The following is a 22,508-nucleotide window of genomic DNA, read 5'->3' as shown; positions in this document are numbered from 1 at the left end:
TTTTTATATCGACAAGCAAAAATTCTAATTTACTATTAACGTGGTGTCATTCACTCTCTAATCAAAATAATGAATCAAATTATTCTATTCAAGTGCATATTTCGTAGTTCACGTCATGTATTCCGGCCTCCACCTCAACAATAAATAGAGTTTTTTCATGTCGATGTCAAAAATCAGAAAAAAATGCTAAGTTCGTGTATTTGTGAGCTAAAAATAAAAGTCATGTTAAATTTCAGAAAATATAAAAAGTTAATTTATTTCCAGGCTAATAACCCATTTTTTTATTATATAATTTACATTGATATTTAATGTAATATTTAAATAACCTATTAAAATGAATCATTTAAATGGAGTAAAAATACGTGGCCGGTTGAATTGGAAAATGAGATGGTATTTTTTGCTGGGTAAAGTTGTGGGATCCTAAGCAAATGACGTGGCATCAATGCACAGAAAGTCTACTTCTCTTTCACACTACATAGCCGCTGGCTCCTAAACGGCGTCGTAGCTACCGTCGCCGCCACCTCCTATTTCCTGCCGATTTCCGCTTCAACCCAATTCTCAGCCAAAACTCGAACACTTTCTCTCTCTAGGGTTTCTCCAATCATGGATCAATCTTTCCTCCTGATGTTATCAAACCTCCTCCACCTCCACAATTACCTAGACCCCACCACCTCCCCCCTCCTCTCCTCCACCGCCCTCTCATCCTCCGCCGCCGATGCCACCTCCACATCCGCCGCGCCGCTCCTCTTCTTCACCCTCGCCTCCGTCCTCTCCTACCTCGCCTCCCACCCCCCGTCCAAAAAGAAGCCCAAGACCTCCTCCGCCTCTCCCTCCTCCGCCGCCGCGAAACCCCCCTCCGAATTCTCCGTCGCCGCCTTCCGTGCCCTCTCCACCGAACACATCTGGGCAATGGAGGCCCCCCTCCGCGATGCCCAATGGCGATCCCTTTACGGCTTGTCCTACCCCGTCTTCACCACCGTCGTCGAGAAACTTAAACCCTACATCACCCAATCCCAGCTCTCCCTGCCCTCTGATTACGCCGTCGCCATGGTCCTCTCCCGCCTCGCCCACGGCCTCAGCCTCAAAACCCTAGCCTCCCGATACGCCCTCGAACCCTACCTAATTTCCAAAATCACAAACATGGTCACCCGCCTTCTCGCCACCAAGCTCTATCCGGAATTCATCAAAATCCCCGTGGCTCGCCGCCGCCTGGTCGAGACGACCCAGGGGTTTCAGGAGCTGACGCCGCTGCCAAATGTCTGCGGGGCCATTGATACAACCCCCGTCAAGCTCCACAAACTCAGCCCCGATGTGATCAACGGTTCCATGTATTATTGCAAATACGGATTCCCTTCAGTTCTGCTGCAGGTTGTCGCCGATCACAAGAAGATATTCTGGGATGTCTGCGTGAAAGCCCCCGGAGGCTACGACGATGCCGATCATTTTAGGGATAGTTTGCTGTATAACAAGCTGATTTCAGGCGACATTGTTTGGGATAAGGCGGTTAGTGTCAAGGGGCAGCCCGTGAGGCCGTATATAGTCGGGGACTGGAGCTTCCCGCTGCTCTCTTTCCTGCTGACGCCCTTCAGCTACAACAGGACGGGCAGCCCAGCCCAGAACGCGTTTGACGAGGCCTTGCTGAAAGGGCGGAAGGCTGTGGAGGGGGCGATTGGGTTGCTGAAGGGGAGGTGGAAGATTATGCAGGACTTGAATGTGGGATTGAATCACGCGCCTCAAACAATTGTTGCTTGCTGTGTGTTGCATAATCTGTGTCAGGTTGCGAGGGAGCCTGAGCCGGAGCTGTGGAAGGAGCCGGAGGAGAGTGGGCAGCCACCGAGGTTGCTGGAGAACGAGAAGCCATGCTATTACTATGGGGAGAACTTGAGGCAGCTTTTGGCCGATGATCTGTATCAACGACTCTCATCAAGATGAGGGAAAATTGTTAGGCGGTAAATGTAAGATTACCTGTCGTTCGATGTATTACTAACACAGCTTAGCTTGACATTGTGCCTTTTTTTTCTTTTTTCTTTTTCCTGTTATATCCTATAGTTCATAAGATGAAATAGTCTGATTTTAGTCCCAAATTTACATTGGAGGATATGAATGCATTAGGGAATGTCTCTCTTGTAAGTTGTTGCTTATAATGTGTTATTGCTTAACTGTGGTGCAGAATGAATTAGTACTTTTTTGGATAGCCTTTTCAATTTGGTGTGCATGATTCTTAGATATTTGCTACTACCTCCATTGCTATTGAATACTGCTCTTAGGTCTTATGACAAAGGAACTGATTTGAGCCCTCTTTGAGTATTTATATCCCTAGTTGTTGCATTTTCGAAAATTTCAATAACCTTCTCCGAATATTATTGGTGGTAGATTTGCCTGATAGGGGTTTCTTGATTTCTTCATTTTCTTTCCGTCACAAAAAAGAAAACAGAATGGAATGTAGGAGGGAAATCCAGTTATGAAGGAAATGACTTGGGATACCTTAGGATCCGTCCCATGTTACATCTAGGTGTGGCTAATTGTCTTTGCGCACTGTTGTATTTCTTGTTCTTTGCCCGAATAGAAACATACAGTGTATGATACATTTCAGGAAATATCAGCAAATGGTAGATTTGAATGGTATTTGCATCAGAAATCAGAATGTACATATACCATCACATTTGTGTGGTAATGAAACAAAAATGACAGAATTTTGAAGTTCTCCACCTCTATGCAGAAAACGCTTCTGTACAGTTTCGGTGTAGTTGTGTTTGCTCTCTCACGAAGTATTTAGAACTGTACTGATAAATGGGATCATATGAATAAACGAGGACTGAGGGACAGAAACAGGCGTGGTGCTTGGTTCTGGGCTGCAATTTATACTAACCATTGTTATCCAAAACTTGCTTGTAGCTCTTACGGTGTCTTTGCAGGTGAGCATGGGCGTAGGCTGTGCAACAGTCTTATGAAACCTGGCAAGGTCAGCTTCCCATCACTGTGTCTTATATACTCTTGCAGAACTGTGTGGATTGGCACCGAAGGACTAAGCCCGAGTTCCTGGTAACAAAAATTCACATCAGTTAAAGCTCCCATACGAAAAGATGTCTTATCGAAAACATAAGAGGAAAACCCAGCTTACGGATGCTAGTTCTTGAATGAGAATAGCCCTGTTTCCATCTTTCTCAAATATCTCATACGCAGATTGTGCTCGTTCTTCCCAGCCATCGCCTATCTCCAGCTGATGGATGCTTAATGCAGCTGCGCAGAACTCTTCACGGTGCATCTTTCTGTACCCAAGCGCGTTTAGCTGCAATTCAGAAGCATCTGCCCATGAGTTACTACAAGTGCATCGAGAAATGAAGGAACATAGAACACACAGCATTGTGTTGTTACCGGCTCGAGGAAATCCAGAACCCGGGACTCCTTCATCACCTCTGTTGCGCTTCTCATCAACGCCTGCTCGGACCAAAAGAAAACTGGGTTCAACTCAGCTCATGAATGAGGAAAGAGCTAAGACTGTTGGCTTATGATATGAACACAGACCTTCTTTATGGTCTCTAAAGTTATGCCTTCATTTGCATCCGGACACAGCAATGCAAATTGTTTCTCAAGGAAGAAGAGCTCGTCTGCCGTCAATATCTTCGACAACGCCTGCAAAAATTGGCGAATAGAGCGATTATTTTAGCGAGTTTGAAACTACTGATTAGGGTTGGCAATGTAAGTAGGAGATATACACACCCTCAGCGCAGCCCTACGCAGAGGCGACGAGCGCATATACGCTCTCATGGGTCTGAACACGTGAACGTCGAGCTGGAGCTGCACTTTCTCGTGATCTCGGAGCCATGGATGACCTGCGAACGAGACGATGATTGTAGAGGGTCTGAGACGAGTACGAGTAAGGGGAAGTTGCAGCACTTGAATTTAAAGGATGACTCACATAAAGCCTGAGCAGCAGTTATTCGACGGCTGGGATCTTTGCATAACAGGCATCTTACAAAATCCTTCGACTCTGACGACGATGAAGGCCAAGGGTCGTCATCGAAACGTGGACATGCTTTAAGAACTGCTCGGAAAATGCCAGACTCGGTGCGAGCCCAGAACGGGCGGCTGCCGCATAGTAGTATGTATGCTATCACGCCTATGCTCCAAACATCGGCCTCTGTGCCGTACGATCTCCGTAGAACTTCGGGCGCGACGTAGTAGGCGCTTCCGACTATCTCGTTGAGCTTTTGATCTGTGTAGTTTGGCTATATAAGTTGGATTTCATACAAACAGATAAGCAAGATGTCGAAATTTTGAGGAAGGGAGAACCAACCTGGTCTGATGATATCTGATAACCCAAAATCAATAGCTTTTATTTCAGAATCTTCATGTTTGGAGGAGAACAAGAAATTCTGTACAATGATGCATAAAGGAGACCATAAAATTGGATAGTACACAACATAGCCCTATTATATTGAGATCATTGCCATGTTTTGATAAACCAAACAACTTCATCTGAAACATTCCAAGTACATGGAGATCGATATGGAGATCGTTACCTCCGGCTTAATATCGCGGTGGATCACTCCTTGGAGGTGGCAGAATGCTACGACGTTCAGAATCTGTACGATGATCGTCCTTGCATAATCTTCGGAGAATTTCCCGCCTCTAGTAAACAAGACGAACATATGTTAGGATGCCCGTTGTGCTCATCTATCGCTAGGAAACGAAAGACAACACGAGCTCGAATGAAACTGAATAGAACCTTTGAAGTATCCTATCAAGGAGCTCTCCCCCTTCACACAATCTGGAAAAGATATACACATGGCTTATTTTAACTTCCAATATGGCTGGTGCTCGTGGACGAGCATGTGTAAAGATTTTAACAAATTTTATACCAGATGATTTAGATCAGAGTTGAAATTGTTGTCGAATTCATATTCTATTTGAAACACATGCGAGGTAACATGTTGGATGCTTACTCCATCACTATATAGACGTTGTCGGAATCTTCAAATGCCTCGTGAAATCGTGCCAGATTCCGGTGTCCTGTCAAGGCGCGCAATATTTTAACCTCTCGCCTAACATCTTCGATAGCAACAGCCGTCGTCATCTGCTCACCAAAACCATGTGAGGAAAGCAAGATTTGAATATAAAAGAGAAGGAAAAGTTTAAGCCATAGCTGACAGAAGTTGGTAGAAAGCAAAAGAAAATTGTATTTCAGCACATGAAGGGCAACCAAATATGGAAGATGCTTCTTTTATTTGCTTATTAAAGTATCAGGAATCAGCATCGGATTAACAAAATGCAACTCTAATTAAAGATGGCACCATTTTCAAATCTACCAAGCACAAGAAGTGATCCTAGACTCCCAAAACTCCTCTAACTCGTATTCTTGCAACCAAATGCCTCAATAATCGCTTCAAGATAAGGCAATCGCAGTAGGCGTTGCTCTCGTTCATCATGATAAAATTTCAGAAATAATCTAAATCTCAATTCATCTGGAAACTCCAAAATAGAAGAACATGGTGTTATTTCTACATATCCTCTTTGGGGCTGCATACATACACTAAAATGACAAAGCGTCAACTATATCTCAATAGACTATACTAAAGAGCATACGTTGTGGGAAATTCTGGAGCCATAGAGTTGTCCCAATCATGCAACTATTAATGATAAAATGCAGCAACGCTATTTTCTCTACCATCATTATTGTATTAGCAATAAAGATGGCTACCTAAGTGGGCTCCTATACTACATTTTCAAATGAATCGCTACTACACGTTTAGAAAAGAAATGAATGAATTGCAATCAAAGTGTGACTATTCATCACCTAATTAGTAATGCGTTGATTATGAATGAATAAGAACATGAACGGACAATATCTGCTGCAGTTGCACACCTGTCCTAAATAAGCAACCCCGCCTCATAAATGACTTCCAAAATGGTGTTATTTCACTACACTGTACAATCCAATTTTACTCAAAATGAATCGTGGGTTTCTTCATCTTGATTGATATAAACATGATAACTCTATGCAAGAAAAATGCAATGACTATCGCAAAGCAGATTTAAATAAAATTCATGAAGAAACAGGCAATCTCAAACTTTAAATAAAGATTGGACTGAAATTAAAAGGTAGCATGGATAAAAAAAAAGGCGACCTTGGACTTGGGAATGATCTTGACGGCGAGTTTTTGAGATTTGAGGTCACCCTTCTTGGCAATGGCGGAGCAGGTATACCCAAAATGCCCCCGCCCCACCTCTTCTCCCACTTCGAACCTGCTTGCGAACTTCTTCGATAACCCAAAGCTCTTATCCAAACCGGCCTCCGCCCCTTCTGCTATCTCCGCCGCATTAGGCTTCATCGACGCGTGCCTCCTCAGCAGCACCGCCATCAGGTGCTTCGCCGGCGACGGCGGGGGATTTGGCCTCCTCCGCGGTGTCTCCGCCGGCGTCGGAGGCTCCGAATACTCTGGTGCTTCTTTTCTGGCGTAGGGGTTGGGCTTCGGAACTGGCTTGGAGGCGAAAATCCCCATGGCCGGAGGCGGCGGCGGAGGAGGAGGAATAAGCTTTTTATTGTTCGAATTATGGTGATTGAGCGTAAATACTATATTTTATATATATATAAAAAAAATTGTGGGAGATTGCAATTTGCAAGTATCATGAAATTTGTGTTCTATCGTTTGTTTATGTATGGCAAGAGTATATAGTATTATTGCAGTACGTATATAATCTATATTCCATATTCAGATATTCTATAAGATTCCACGTCTTCCTCCAACGAGCTCTACCACACTGGTTTAATTTATTTTTTATATGAGGGTATTTGTCTATTATATGGCTCAATTAATGAAGATATTACTGTTTTAATGTTTTTGTTACCCACAAATGGATACTAGCTATACATCATGATCCTATACTATTCATACCTAGCATAATAATGTTATAAATTCACATATTATAATTTATGCGTTTACAAAAATACTCACATTAACGATGTAGAATAACGTTCGTTATTCTCAAAAAACGACGTAGAATAACATCTTTTTTTAAAAAAGAAAATTCAAGAGGAAAAACAATAAGCAATTTGCATGCACGCAGGCCGAATTGAATTCAAGACCTCTCACAAAAGAAAGTCTTTAGATGCCTCAGTTTTACTATTTTAGCTAGGCCTCATTAACGTAGAATAAGATTTCTTGATACATATTCATACGCAAATAATTTAATAGATAAACACAAGTAATAAATAAATTCAAACTAATATGAGACGCACGCGTGTGTGTGTGTTTTTAATACATGGGAAAATGTGCAGATTGGCCCCGAAGTAGTAGCCCCTATAGCGTATAACCCCTCTTACTCACTGTGTGAGCAACTAAACCCCTGAACTCCGAGAAAATGGTGCAAATTCCCCCCTCTGACCTAACGCCGTTAAGTGTCCGTTAACGTTTGGGGTTTAATTTGCACAATTTTCTCAGAGTTTAGGGGTTTAGTTACACACACAGTGAGTAAGAGGGGTTATACGCTACAGGGGCTACTACTTCGGGGGCCAATCTGCACATTTTCCCTTAATATATATTCAATTAAAATATGGCATAAGTATATTAGAAATTGATCACAACCATTCAATGCATAGGGCGATTGTAATGGTTGATAACATGTACTTCTTCCGTCCTGCAAATCTTGAGGCAATTCTTTTCGTCACGAAAATTAAGAAAATACTATATTTAGTGTGTTAAGTGTGGTAAGTGAAAAAGTGAACATGTGAATAAAAAGAAATATTTTTGTCATATAAAAAAATGACTCAAGATTTGTGGGACGGCCTAAAAAAAAGGTGACTCAAAATTCGTGGGACGGGGGGAATAATAAATAGTGGCATTACAGTCAATAACATTACTTAAGGAATGCAAAGACAATTTTATAAATAAAAGCACAAGTAAAATAGTCTGAGGGCGTGTTTGATATTGGCTAATACACTGTATTAGCTAATTTAGTACATATCAGTCTAGTGTTTGGTATTATTTAGTAATAATGCGGATGACCCGGTTTAATTCCACGACCCAGTATTATTAATCCAGATTTATTAGGATTAATAATACCACCTCCCCTCTAGGATTAACTTAAACCAGGATATTCTGTATTTAGCCATCATAGCAAACACCAACTCAGTATTAATAATCTGTCATTATCCACGCTAAATATCCTGGTTACAAATTATCCTACATAATCCTTTAGTGAAAACCAAACGAGCCCTCAATGTATTAATGTAATGCTAAAATAGAATTATGCAATGTTATTTTTTGGCAATGTTTTTTTAAAAACTATAAGTAATGATTCTCCATTTTTTTATGATGACTCGAAACCCAACCTATTAATTGGAGAAAAATATGTTATCAACTAAATTACTCCCTCCGTCCCATGAAGCATGACCCAGTTCTTTTCGACACAGAAATTAAGAAATTGATATTTTGTGTGTTAAATGCGCTAGGTGAAAAGGTGAATAAAGGGTAAATTTTTTGCCATTTTTAGAAACAGGTCAAGCTTCGTGGGACAACCCAAAAAGAAAATTGGGTCATGCTTCGTGGGACGGAGGGAGTATTATCTTATTCTTTTAGCAATGATAATTTTAGATAGATAGAATCTATACTATATTAAAAATGGAGTTTTCAATTTCAAAATTGAGTGGCAATTTTTTAGTTATAATAAAATTGAAGGTTTATGTTTAAACTATATTTTTCTTTTTCTTTTTCATTTCTTTAACTTCTTATTTGTTGTTTTATTTCTTTCCAAAATTGTGAAATTCGATTAATTATAAAACATTTAATATGCATATCAAATAAAAGATCACGATATAAACTTTAATTTGATATATTTTATGTAAATATTTGATTTAAATTGTACAAATTAAATTTGCTTAAATATTAAATTTTATAAATTCCTCTCTCGTCTTCTTTTTTATTAGTATTTTTTTTTTATTTTTTTAACTTTTTTTTTGCTTTTCATAATATCAAATTTTATAATTGTAATTTTTTTTTTAACAATTGAAGGTTCACATGTGAATAGGGATGACAACAGGCCAGATCTGAACCGGATCTCATCAATATCGGATCCAGGTTCATTTTAATTTATCAGATCTAGATCCGCCCCAAATTCAACGGATTTGAAAATTTGGGATCCAGATCCAGATACGTCAGATTCGCGGGTCCACGGGTCCAGATCTATGGATCTACTGTTTTTAAATTAAATTTAAAAAAAAAGTCACAAAATCGAACGGTGGAGGGAAGCGGACACCATACGTTGACCTCACGAACGTCGGACGGTGGAGTGTTCTGCGAAGGCCGAACGCTGAACTCGCGAACGCCGGACGGTGGCGGCGAAGTTGGCTGAAGAAGAGATGAGATTTATTGGAGATGGTCAGAAGAGATAGTTGGTGGAGTCCGGAGTTGCGTCGAAGTTGGCTGAAGAAAAGATGGGAAATGGTTAGAAGAGATGGCTGGAGTCCGGAGTTGGCGCCGCACGATGACAATGGATAATCGGAGATGGTCAGATAGGATTTGGGAAGCTAGGCAGGGAGGAAAGCGGCTCACTGTAGGATAAACTAAGGTTTCTTAGTTCTAAATGAATTTTTCAAGACATAATGTATTCTTTTTTATTTTTAATATATTTAATATTATTAGTAAAATAAATATAAACTATAAAAATGTATATTAAATAAAAGGGATTCACGGATCGGATCTGCGTCGGATCCGGATCTAAAATTTCAAGATCCATATCGAGATCTGGTTTAAAAATCGAGTCCAAAAAATTGAGATCCAGACCCTAAAAAATGGATCTGGATCCACGAATTTGGGCCGAGTCCAAGATCCACTGTTATCTCCACATTGGAATTACAAGATTTCGCGTGAACTTTTGATTTTTGCGGAACGTTCAATTTGAATTATTTTTAGATATTTTAATTACTAAAGGCATTTTGGTAAGTATTTATATATTTTGGCTAGAAGTTATATATTTTTAAACTTTAACTATTATTTTTATATTCCCTCCGTCCCATTACAAATGTCTCATTACTTTTGGACACAAATATTAAAAAATGTATAATTGGATTGGTGGAAATTGTTTAAATATTAGGTATGAAGAGAAAATATGTTGCCAAAAAATGAATGAGTCATTCTTTATAAAAAGTGAGACCTTTGTAATGGGACAAATGAAGTATTAACTAAGCAAAAATAGATACTTCATCCGTACATAATATTATTACCACTTTATGGATAGTACGAATTTTAAGAAAATTGTGGATAATAGTTAATAATAATGAATATTATTGTGTGTAGGATTTGAGTCTCACTATTGTTGTTAGTGGAGTATGTGGATTCTATTATTATAAATATAAGTGTCAAAGGTATTGTGGACGAACCAAAACAATAAAAATGATAATGATATTATGGACTGAGAGTATTATATTGCCTCTAAATCAAAATACTTATTAGATCAAAGTTACTCTAACTCAAGTAGACATAAAACATAATTAATTGTATTTAAGAATATTGATAAAACTGTGACTCTTATGATTTGATTTGTGATTTGGACATAAGGACTATGTTGAGGAATGAGGAAACCCGGTATCCCTAATTAACATTTTTACATCCCACTTACATATTGCTGGCAAAATTATGAATTATTAAATAATTTATGTCGAAAAAGTAAAGTTATTTGACTTTCAGTTTTTATATTAGCAAGTGGAATCATTATTGATAAAGAAAATATATAATTATATAATTAAACTATCAAATTTTTAAGGGTAAATATCATATTAAACCTTAAACTATTTTCGTTTTATCAAAAATACCCTGAAAGTTTCGAAATGCTCTCTAAACCCTCAAAGTATCAAGATTTTATCAAATATATCCCGCATCTATTTTCCGGTCACTAGAAATGTGACATGGCTCGCCTGATAACACAGTGTAATTTAAATTCTAATTTTTTTAATCCATGTCATTTTATATTCTATTTTTTTAATCCATGTCATCCATACTCTCCATCTCTCTCTTCGTTTCCTCTCCCCCTCTCTCTACCGTCTCTCCCCCTCTTTTGGTATTTTTGATAAAACGGAAATAATTTTTAAACAATAAAATATCACACATATCCAAATGATCTAGTATTAATTTATTATTGCCATTCTATTTTTTTTTTTTGACAGAAGACGATTATATTATTCAAGAAATATCATCATTTACAATATTCGTGAGTCATGTCGGAAATTCGTTCGTCTCTATACATCGATTGCTCGAGATTTTTGGCAAATTGAGCTGAATTATGCGCCACTTTATATTTCTCGCGAGGACATCGTATTTATATGATCACAAAATGTGAAATCGTTCACAAATAGAAATTTTTAAAATAGTATTGAATTTGGCCTTAGATTAATATGTTTAAACTTTACACGTTACACATAGTGCTCCCATTTTATATCATTTTATATATAGAAAATATCACAAAAACTTGTATCATATACTTACATAATACTCCTACTTCTCTTTTATATTTTATATAATTAAAAATAAAACAAATATCACAAAAACTTTGGTGGTATCTAGTGCATCATCCACAGTTTTGTACATATAATACCCGTTCGATGTATATAATTAAATTGACCTAAAACTACTTAAAATTAGTTTTATTACAGGAAAAAGCCAAAACTCATAAGACAAGATTAATCCTACGGGACACAATCTTAAAATTGAGTTTTGAGTCGTGTCGACCCGAACAAGAAAATTATAAGGTTAATCTTATCTAATTCAAAAGAAAATATATATTTACTCTTTAAAATATCCCAGAGGCAACCTAATCCTACATGAATAGTGTCACGCTCTTATCCTATTCTTGTTTGGGCATTTTAAATTTATTTATTTATTTACTTAATTAATTTATCAAAAAAAAAAAAAAATAGTGTGACGCTCTTATCCTATTCTTGCTTGGGCCTTTTAATGGGCTAATTTCATTATATTAAGTAAGCGAAGGCATGCTATTTGCTGATTGACTTGACATGGATAGTATTAGTACCGCTATTAATTTCGATGTACCTTTCAAAATTCAAATAATGTTCAAGTTTTTCTTTTGCAATTCGAATAATGTTCAAGTTAAAAATGTATAAATAATTTCTCGTGATGACCTTTCTCAACTTAAATAGTACTCCCTCCGTCCCAAACGAAATGTCATGTTTTCCTTTTTGGGCTGTCTCAAACGTAATGTCTTATTTCCTTTTTTGGCAATACACACTCTCTCTATACTTAATATTTAAATAATTTCTACCAATCCACTTTATCTACTTTATACACATTTCTTAATCTCCGTGCCGAAAAGAAATAAGACATTTTTCGTTTGGGACGGAGGGAGTAGTACATACTATTTATTCAAATTTGCAATTACAAGGAGATTTCTAAAACATTCTAGATTTCGCAATTATAAACCCATTGATATATTTGAAAAGTCTAGTATGTTTGGTTGAATTGTCTAAGGTTGAAGGCTGCATTGACTTTAGTCGTAGCACCGCATATGTGGTTGCAACCTTAGCCATCACATTCACATAATTAGAGCTCTCCTTCCTCCTTTAATATTGTCACACATCGTTTGTGGTGGTTATTTTGCTTCGATTTTCTCTACATATGTATATGTGTTGTCTTTGTTTTTCAATAAAAAAAAAAAAGGAAAAATTGCACCTAAATACACAAACTTTGTCAAATATGAACATTTTAATACATCAACTTTTGTTGTTGTTCAAATTTAACACGACTTAATTCTTAAAAATTCAAAAAACAACCCCTTTTTGTAAATAATTATACAAAGATCCACTTATGTTATAATTTGGGACATTTAAACCAAAACAAGATATTTCCTTATGATGTTTTCTTTTAAACCATTTTAGGCGCGGATCAAAGATTAAAAGAAAACATCATAAGGAAATATCTTGTTTTGGTTTAAATGTCCCAAATAATAACATAAGTAGGTCTTTGTATAATTATTTACAAAAAGGGGTTGTTTTTTGAATTTTTAAGAATTAAGTCGTGTCAAATTTAGACGACAACGAAAGTTGGTGTATTAAAATGTAAAATCCTAACTTCGCGTCAAATATGATTTTTTTGGCAAAATTTGTGTATTTTAACGCAATTATCCCATAAAAAAAACCATCTTGTGGTTAAATTTGTAAATTAAGAAAGTAAATAAATATAATCTTTTTATTCTTCGTTATTACATGGAAAATTGAACGACTAAAGAATTTGCATTGATGATAGGAGTAAAAACGAAAGTTTGACAATTGATATTATTATTCTATGTAATTCTTTAACAATACTATTTATTTAGAAAACAATTTTATTTTTATATGTGACACTTATTTGAGGAAGGACGCATCCTCTATACTTACCTCAAAACAAATGGAGTACTACAAATGTTACTATATGTTTGTCTTTTTAAAAAATTCTACACGTTTTATTGAGTTTTTTAGAGGAAGGACATAGCCTCAATATATATTTTCTGTTTTTCTACTCTCTAAAACTATAAATGTATTCATATCACTTTGTAATTTAATTTGTTTCAATTTTTAATGGTATGCATCTTCTTAAATAAAAAATTAAATAATATTATTGCAAGATGCAAAGGAAAGTGCAATTTAAAATTTTAGTGTAAAATAAAAGAGGATCTAATTAAGTTAGAGGCTCGAGAGTTATTCGTCAGAGACAAACATTATGATTCAAGTATAAATCCAAAAGGATTCCTGTCAGAAAATCACCAAATATGTCAGCAACATAGATCAAACGCTCACATTTAGACGTGTCCTTTTTCAAACAATTAATTGAAAAACAAACTATAAATATGAATTGGAGGCTGCCACTATGTAACTAAACAGCCGCACTGTGGCCACCCACAATTTAACTAAATAAAAAATAATTTAATTTATTTTCTGAATAAAAATTAAATTTAGTTATTTTATCATATTCTTTATATTGTAGTTATTTTTTTGTAATTTTTTGATAGCTTTTTTATTTTTATTAAAAAATAAATTAAAAATAAAAAATATAAAGAAAATTTAAAAAAATAAGTACAATGCAGAAAATATAATAAAATAACTAAATCTTATTTTATTTTAAAAAAATAAATTAAATAAGTGAAGATTTTTCTTATTATACTAATTTGTGGGTGGCCACAATGTGGCTGGATAAATCTATTGAACTAATAACTACCTTTTTTTTTTTTCCCATCCCTTGAAAATTCATCTCATTAGATGTTATTTCCTACATAGGATAATATTAGATTATAATCGATATATAGTCTAGTGCTATTTATTTATATATTCCTCATTCGTTTAAAGGTGCGAGATTGGATTCAATCTCCAATTTCTTCTTCAATTCTAAAAAATAGCCTTAATTATAAGCGACTAAATTTTGTAAAACAACATTGTTTCAAAGACGATAATTTAAGTCATTATTTTTTTTTATTTACCTTTCGAAACAATATCTTTAATTATCTAATACTTATTTTATATTTTATTTGCACCATGCAAAACCACGTTTTCTTTATGAATCAACCTATCCTTATTTATTAAATAGTACTTAATTATTTCTAGAATCCTTTTTAGGTAATTTAATTCGAATATTTTTGTGCACTGATTTATTAAAGGATTTGAAATAGTTCTAATGTTTGATAAATATTTTTCTAGTAAAGCTGAGTCATCTAAAGATTTTCTTTAGATCGTGCCCACGAGATCTAATTCAAGTGGTAAAACGGAGATATTTAAATATTTTATTTTATGAGAAGTATTAGATTCAATCATGTTTGTGTACACGAATTTTTCTACTTTTGTGTGGATAAACAACAACAACATAGATGGCATTGTCCGACACAAGTATTTAATGCTAATAAGGATTTGATACAGTGAAACGAATCAACGATGCACAACGGAGATCGTATTTTGTAACCTATAACTATTTGAGCAATCTGTAAAAAGAACCTATAACTATTTGAGCAATATGTATTTGTTTATTTAAATATTCTCACCTAAAAGTTTCCATGCGTATTGATTTGGTGTCCCCAATTATATATCATTGACAAAATTTTATGAGATAGTATCTCACTATGAGATAAATTAATATTTGGATTTAAACTTATATTTTAATATAGTATTTTTTATTTTGTTGATACTCGTGGTGAGACTGTGCGAAGCCTTCACCTAGATACTGATATCACAGAAGATAGATTATCAGAGTGATGATTGATGAAGACGTATTCGTATCAGGTTAATTTCATAAAATGCTATCACACTATGATACATGTATTAAATTAGTTACTAAATTTTAATTTGTTTCAAAAAAAAAAATACTAGTATAACTCATCGGAATCAACGAATCAATTGGCGTCATCGTTCGATTATTCAGCTCTCCAAACTTCAGATCCCACAATCTACACCAATTCATATATCTTAACTGTTTCTCTCGTGAAAGCAACAATTCGAGTCATCCCAAATTCTACGATAACTTTCCTCAATTTATTCACCATTTATTATATTCTTTATTTATTTTTGCAGAGGTGCCATAGATGCATATGGAGCAAAATTGAAGAAATTGATGGCTCTTTATAGAATCAGAGAGCGAGAGAAGGAGAGGACAGGATGGGGGTGTGAGAACATAATGTGGCATTTTATTTCTCATGTGGAATAAAAATATTAGAAAAATTAAATTGAAATCTAAAATGATAGTACAAAATATAAGTTTAGTAATCAATTTGATACAAGTACCATAACTTAGTGACATTCTATGAAATTTATCCATTCGCTATCTTAAGTAATTCGAACGTTCTTTTATGAAAATTCAATAGTAATTTGAATATTCCATTTAATGTAATACTCCCTATATATGTCCCCCACTTACGTACTAATTGGACAATGACCCGAGTTTTAATAAAATGATTGAATGTATTGTGAGTGGAATAAAAGTCTCACTTTAATGACAGTGTTAAAGTGATTAAAGTGAAGCAAATATCTCACATTTTTATAAGATTGTATAAATTAATTTTATTAAAAATAAAAAGAAGTGTGAAATTGGGGACAAACTAAAATGATAAAAGAGGGTATGAAATTGGGAGATCAGGGGCAGAGTAATATCAATAACATCCAGAATGTATTTAGTTGAGGAATTAGTGCATTTACTACATCTATGAATTATATTGCATATTCGATATATAAGTATCAATAAATAATCATGTAGGACATTAATTTTTGAAATAGAAATTACAGATGGCGATTATAGTGGGTTCCTCAAATCTATAGGGAGTATTAAAAAGTCAAGACTTCGTATCAAATTAAATATCACGATAATAGCTTTAATTTGATATATTTTATATAACTATTTGATTAAAATGTAGAAGTTTTATTTATTTAAAGATTAAAATTAAAAAAATCTCTCCTCTTTCATATGTTTTTTTAAATAAATCTATTTTTATATAAACATAAAAATAATTTTCCGTACATAGCACAAGGTGCAAATGCTAGTTTATAATAATATGGGATCCTCTACCTTTTCTGTATCTGGATAACTTCACTTGGGTATCAAATTCACTGTTCTTTAGTCTATTTCTTCAATTTTAATTTTTTGTATTTTAGGTTACTTTTATTGTTATTAATTAGGACTTATTGTATTCAATTAGAATATATAGAAATTATTAGCATTTAATTTTAAATTTGTTAGTTAATAATTGATAAGGTGTGTTTATTCCATAATTACTACTCCCTCCGTCACATTGATAATTACTCACTTTCTTTTTTAGTCTGTCCCATTAATAATAACCTATTTCATAAAAGGAAATCACATTCAATCACAAAAAGTCGTGGCTCCACTACTTTACATCATTTTTACCTTTAAATCACTCTTCTTCTTAATAATCGTGCTCAAAAGTAATGAGTCATTATCAATGGAACGGAGGGGGTATGATATTGTAAGCTTCAATGTTTTGGTAATATCAATTACGGTTAAATATATTATAGTAAATTTATTTATAATAAATATAATTAAAATAAAAACAAATATTAGTAAGACACGAGTGAGACATATAAACATTGGAACATTTAATTTGAACAAAAACAAAAGTAATAGTGTAAAGATCGAATCTTCACTTTGAAACTAGATTTAATAAGTTTACAGGTAACACTTTTCATTTCCTCTCGAATTGTTGTATTTAATTTGGCTTTTATTTCACGTGAAGTCATCCTTAAAATATTCTAGGAATTCTAAAATTTTAGGAAAAATTGCATCTAAATACACAAACTTTGTCAAAAATCCATATTTGACGTGAAGTTAGGATTACATTTTAATACACCAATTTAATAACTTGTTCAATTTTGACACAATTTTCATTTGCGGTTACCGAAAAATCTGACGTGGCTATTACGTGCCATTCACTTATCCAGCGTGGAATGGAAACGACAATGTTTTGCTTGCGTGTAATTACACGGCGTCGTTTTATAATAATAAAACGTAGGGTTTCAGATTAATTATCAACAAGACAATATCGTTTTATTCGAACTCTTCATATTCTTTCATGCAACGTTTCATCTCCATTTCATTATCTCTTCCAATTTCGTTCTCCGATCACCCCTGTCATTGTTCCTAAAACTGTTGCCGGCGTCGTACTCTGTCATTTTACACTGGCGGAGAATTGCACGAAGTGGCGTCGCACCGTGGCATAATGGAGAATGACAGGTAATGCACCCTATCTCCCCTTCTCTTCTTTTGCTGTTGCCTCTGTTTTATTACTTTTTTTCGTGCATGTTGTTTAGGACTAGTGTTAATTTTTTTCGGGGTTTTAATGTTTTAGTGGTTTTACACTGATTAGTTCATGTCTAATTCTTATTTTATGTTTGTATATGTTTTACAATGATGTTTTCGGGATTTATCTCCATCATGAGGGTTCATTCAGACAGTTAGGAAAACAAAGATTGTATTTGGGGGGTGAAGTTAAGTTTATAGCCAACTTTGATAAAGATAGATTCAGATTTTTTGACATAAATGATGAAATCACCAAATTAGGGTATGTAGACTATGGTGACTTAGAATATAAAGTCCCTAAAACTAAGGAATACTATCTCATCTATGATGACGATAATTGTATGGCTATGTTGGAGTTTTTGTCTTCTTCTTGTAAGTACTTTAAAGTGTTCTTACATAATGGGGTGAAAGAGGGTGATATCATGATCACAATCATAAGGATTACAATTAACCAACGCATGCAAATCAGCTTCTTCCCACAAGAAATCTTCATATCCTCCAAGTCTTCTATCTTCTTCTCCAATTCAGAAAATTTCTCTTCAAGCTCTGTCACTCTAGTTAAACAATTCTCAGCAAATTTACCAAAATGAGAACTTGAAACTACATTCAATTGCTTCTGTACCGTGTCCACCCAGACGAATAAATTACACTGACAATGAAGCAAAATAAAGAATATTAGGGTTTCGAAAATTTTCAAATTAGAAAGGGGAAATCGAAAATTTCATGGGGAAATCAAAATTTTCATGTGGAAATCGAAATGAAGGGGATTCTTACGTCTCCATATTGACAGCAATAGAACTTTCGACCTGGATTTCTCGAAGTTCTAGACGTCTCCACCTTCATCGATATTTTGCACTTACATTTAATCACAGCATCCTCTGAACCAATTGTCCACGACGAAAAGGCTGACATGATTATCCCACTCCAATTCTTCGATGCAAAGATTCAATTAAACGTGCTTGAAGAGGAAGAAGCGTAGGGATCGCGTTTTCAAATTTGATGTGAAATTATAATTAGGTTTCAGTAAATTGGGGTTAGATAATGAAGAGTGTAAAACGACGTCGTTTTATTTAACAAAAAAAGACGTCGTTTTGTGTTTAGTCCGGCGAACGGAATGGAGTGTGCCGGTGAGACACGTAGGCGCCATGTCAGATTTTCATTTGGGGGAAATGAAAATTGTGTCAAAATTGAACAAGTTATTAAATTGGTGTATTAAAATGTAAAATTCTAACTTCGCGTCAAATATAAATTTTTGGCAAAGTTTGTGTATTTAGGTGCAATTTTTCCAAAATTTTAGATAAAAGTAAAATTGGGGCGGACAAAGAAAATCAAAGAGAGTGACAAGTAAATCTAAGTTTTCGAAAATGACAAATGCGATGTACCTAATCCACAATCAGAATGTGGATATAAAGCAAACAACCACCACAAAAGTTGTGACATACACTAATTCTGAATTTCATATAATATATAATACTACATACTTAATTCACGTACATTATCATTATAATTTATAATCAATAATGTTGTGTGCAATAAAATTAAGCAAACTAAAAAGAACCTCAATTATGCCTTTTTGTCAATTTATATACATAAATCGTATAGCATTTTCTATTATATATTTAATCATAATTGATATTATTACCAATAAAAATAAATAATCTAAACCCCATTATATGGTTGAAATATACTAATAATATAAAAATATATATATGAATATATAGCACACGTTATGCAGTAGTAACTCGTGATGATAAATCACAATTCACAACTGAGAGTGGTCTAACAAGGTTGATATCAAATTTTCCTTAAATACTCCGACATAAAAATAAAGTTGAGTCGAGCTGTAAAATCAACTTCTCACTTCTCAACTGCACTGCCTCCAAAAAATTTACTGATCGAATTTCAACTATGCTTTATCCATCTCCTCAAAACTATTTTATATCCTTGAATATCACAAGAGAATTGTCTCAGTCAGTATCCAAGAAGAAAAAAGTTGTGAAAGTGATGAAACAATCGGCTCCACTCTTTGAAAAAGTATAAATCAATGAAGAAATAGCCACCCCAACCAAAAAAAAAATAAAATCTCATGCCATCATTTTCCCTTTGACCACCATTTCACAAGGGCAAATTCATTGCATTATAAACTTCTTTACTGTTTCATATTTAAATTTAACACGCATTTTTCACCATTCCAGTTCTAGTTGATAGTACAAATCCCACAAGCTACATGATTAGTACCAGAGATAGATGATCAAACACAACGTTAAGATGGAGGATCGCCAGCAACAACTCAATATGCCTTCTTCGCGGCAAAGTTTGTCATGATTCGGTGATGGAAAGCGCAGCACCTACACAACAGATAGCAAAGTATCAATCCTTCTGCACAAATGCAATATTGAGTTGATCTTGACAACACAGAAAAAACATACGTACTGAATGGGTGTGTAGATACCGAGGGCACAACATCCGGCTGAAGCAATCGCCATTGCAAGAGGTTCTCAGGCTAAATTCTTGCAACTTTCCTATACTTAAAATAGACTCTGCAAGCGATCATAACAAGCCTCAGTTGTTCATAAAGCCTCATCATAACATAATGGTAACGGCAATTAGAAACGCTTCCGGAATATAATTTACTTAATTTCTAGGAATGGCCACATATACTGCTCAAGAGCAAGAGCAAGTCATTTGATAAAGTTCAAGCCATGATAGTCCCATTTTATACCAACACTTTTTTTTTTCCCCCCCCATAAAGCATTATTTTTTTTGGTGGGGGGGGGGGGGGGTTCCTAGATGAACACTTAATATTATTGCATGCCTGTCAGATAGGAAAGCAGCATGGTTTTCAAAGATGAACGACTGATTCAGGCACACATAAACAAGAAAGGAAGGAAAATTATCATGGTTCTCTCACAACATAGATCATTTGAAACTATCCGAAAACTAGTCCATAATTCTTCGATGCCAGCAGTCCTCACATTCTAAATTATCAATAATGATTAAAAAAAGAATTTTACAGGTTCAGATTAACACTTTTTGAGCTATTATCCCCTGCTAGTGTTAGGTATATATGCCGTTTATATAACAATACAATCATCTAAAAGAATCAGAAATCTCCAAACCTGATATTGCTTAAATCAAGTGGTCTCGTTTAAGACAATGTTGGGATCTTCTTCATCAGAATCAAATTCGACCTGCGGACAAAATGATGCATCAAACAGTTTACAATATGAGCACTTCTCTTTGTCAAAACCTCACATCGACAACTATGTAAATCCGAACTGTGAAATGTAAACCCAAACATTAAAACAACAAACTCCAGCCAAATGAAAGAACTAACATTTTCATCCTTGAACCATCTACCGTGGCAATCGCGTTTCCAGCCAGCAGCCGTGAACTTGAGTTCCCTCTCTTGGCGTAATCGATAATTCAATGGCTGCACCTCTCTAACAACTCCCTTTACCGTTGCCTCAACTCCGATGGGATCAGCATTGCTGCCACTGTCTCCAACACACGGCCCCCCCAAATTAGCAACTCTGGGTTTCACCTCCGGCAGAGTAACTTCGCCGGAAATTACTTCCAATACAGCCTTTCGTGCTCGCTCAATCAAGGGTTTTCTGGTTGATATCAACTGTTTGGTTGCAGTATTTGCAGGAGCTTTAGCGCTAACACAATCCGACAACGCTAATCGTTTCTTAATTTCTTCTTGCTTAGACAATTCTCTGTTTTTACGCCTCAGCTCGGCAGCTTGATGGCGTGAGCCGCTCACATGCGTCTGTACCCAAAATCATAAAGCTCTTTTGCATCAGAATACTTTTGAATCTTGATCAATCTTGATTCCTTTAGCACCCGATTTGCAAACAATGCAACTTTGATAAAGAAACAAAATCATTCGCAAAATCGTTTCGATTTTCATATATTAAATCTTCAAAAACAAAATCGAATAATCTGGGGTATTTACTCTTTGGATAAATAAATTCAAACCTTAATTTAGGGTTTGTGAGAATTCTTACCGAGAGCATGGTGGGGGAGTCGAGAACAGGATTGCTAGGGCAAACGAGGCAGGCAAACTTGCCGTTGGAAAGTTTCTTATAAGCAGATGAATCGATGCCTTCGATCATCAACTCGTCGACGCTTCGCTTCCGGTGTTGCGCCTCCCGCGCCCAGCTATCGCCGCCAAAAACGCTCATATCAAAATCACTCTGTAAATCGCCTGAGAAAAATTTCTGTACAATCTCCGCTAATGGATTGGTCTATTTAGAAATTGCAACAAACGATCTCGCCTCAGTTTAGGCAGGGCTTCGACATCTCGCAAAATCCCTTCCTCTGCTACAACACTGTACTTCATCAACTAAAAATTGCATTTTCTCAAAATTAAGTACTCCTATAATTTTCTTCCTCTTTCAAATATCTTAACACAAAATTTATTATTCACTACATTTTCAAAAGTTAAATAAACCTGTGACTGACTGATGACTACACTCTCATCTATAACTAAAATCAACAGTTAAAAAAATTTCCCCAAAACTTCATTCATGTTCAATTCATGAAAACATTTTTTTATGTATAAGAAACTAATTTACTCTGTTTTTTCTTTTTCTTTTTTATTTTTTCACGGAAAAGTAGCCTTAATTACCAATTTACCACTATACTGAATTCATGGGCTGCTACGATTTTTAGGCGCAAACCAAAACCTTAGCCCAAACCCTTTCCATATCATCTCAGCCCGCTAAT

The 22,508-nt window shown here is 35.2% G+C and overlaps 3 protein-coding genes across 11 annotated transcripts; 1 reads left to right on the top strand and 2 right to left on the bottom strand.

Moving 5' to 3' along the window:
* Nucleotides 1-376: 376 nt before the first annotated feature.
* LOC131004722 (protein ALP1-like) lies at nucleotides 377-2,204 on the top strand. Its single transcript, XM_057931459.1, has one exon. The coding sequence runs from the start codon at nucleotides 604-606 to the stop codon at nucleotides 1,930-1,932; it is 1,329 nt and encodes a 442-aa protein (XP_057787442.1). The 5' UTR covers nucleotides 377-603; the 3' UTR covers nucleotides 1,933-2,204.
* Nucleotides 2,205-2,597: 393 nt separating this feature from the next.
* LOC131004721 (CDPK-related protein kinase-like) lies at nucleotides 2,598-6,811 on the bottom strand. 4 transcript variants are annotated; one of them, XM_057931455.1, is made up of 11 exons: nucleotides 6,129-6,811; nucleotides 4,947-5,077; nucleotides 4,730-4,771; nucleotides 4,524-4,632; nucleotides 4,298-4,376; nucleotides 3,920-4,216; nucleotides 3,721-3,833; nucleotides 3,526-3,633; nucleotides 3,376-3,438; nucleotides 3,122-3,289; nucleotides 2,598-3,039 (listed from the first exon to the last, which is right to left on the bottom strand). In XM_057931455.1, the coding sequence occupies exons 1-11, from the start codon at nucleotides 6,501-6,503 to the stop codon at nucleotides 2,899-2,901; spliced, it is 1,626 nt and encodes a 541-aa protein (XP_057787438.1). In that variant the 5' UTR covers nucleotides 6,504-6,811; the 3' UTR covers nucleotides 2,598-2,898. The 4 variants fall into 4 exon arrangements, with proteins under 4 accessions (XP_057787438.1, XP_057787441.1, XP_057787440.1 ...); XM_057931458.1 differs by lacking the exon at nucleotides 6,129-6,811 and adding an exon at nucleotides 5,310-5,604; XM_057931457.1 differs by lacking the exon at nucleotides 6,129-6,811 and adding an exon at nucleotides 5,295-5,596.
* A 13,079-nt stretch (nucleotides 6,812-19,890) lies between these two features.
* Nucleotides 19,891-21,964, bottom strand: LOC131004719 (uncharacterized). Of its 6 annotated transcripts, none has more exons than XR_009095093.1 (5): nucleotides 21,788-21,964; nucleotides 21,115-21,549; nucleotides 20,897-20,968; nucleotides 20,207-20,317; nucleotides 19,891-20,125 (listed from the first exon to the last, which is right to left on the bottom strand). XR_009095093.1 is itself a non-coding variant. In XM_057931453.1 (4 exons), exons 1-3 carry the CDS (start codon nucleotides 21,962-21,964, stop codon nucleotides 20,912-20,914), a joined length of 669 nt encoding a protein of 222 aa, XP_057787436.1. In that variant the 3' UTR covers nucleotides 19,891-20,317; nucleotides 20,897-20,911. The 6 variants fall into 6 exon arrangements, 2 of the variants coding, with proteins under 2 accessions (XP_057787436.1, XP_057787435.1); XR_009095092.1 differs by having other exon boundaries at nucleotides 20,211-20,317; XR_009095091.1 differs by having other exon boundaries at nucleotides 20,897-21,549.
* Between the last annotated feature and the right edge of the window lie 544 nt (nucleotides 21,965-22,508).

The sequence above is a fragment of the Salvia miltiorrhiza genome, unplaced genomic scaffold, assembly GCF_028751815.1.
Source record: "Salvia miltiorrhiza cultivar Shanhuang (shh) unplaced genomic scaffold, IMPLAD_Smil_shh original_scaffold_455, whole genome shotgun sequence".
NCBI classification, from domain to species: domain Eukaryota; kingdom Viridiplantae; phylum Streptophyta; class Magnoliopsida; order Lamiales; family Lamiaceae; genus Salvia; species Salvia miltiorrhiza.
The sequence above is the reverse complement of the archived record's forward strand: the minus strand, read 5'-3'. Positions and strand labels throughout refer to the sequence as shown.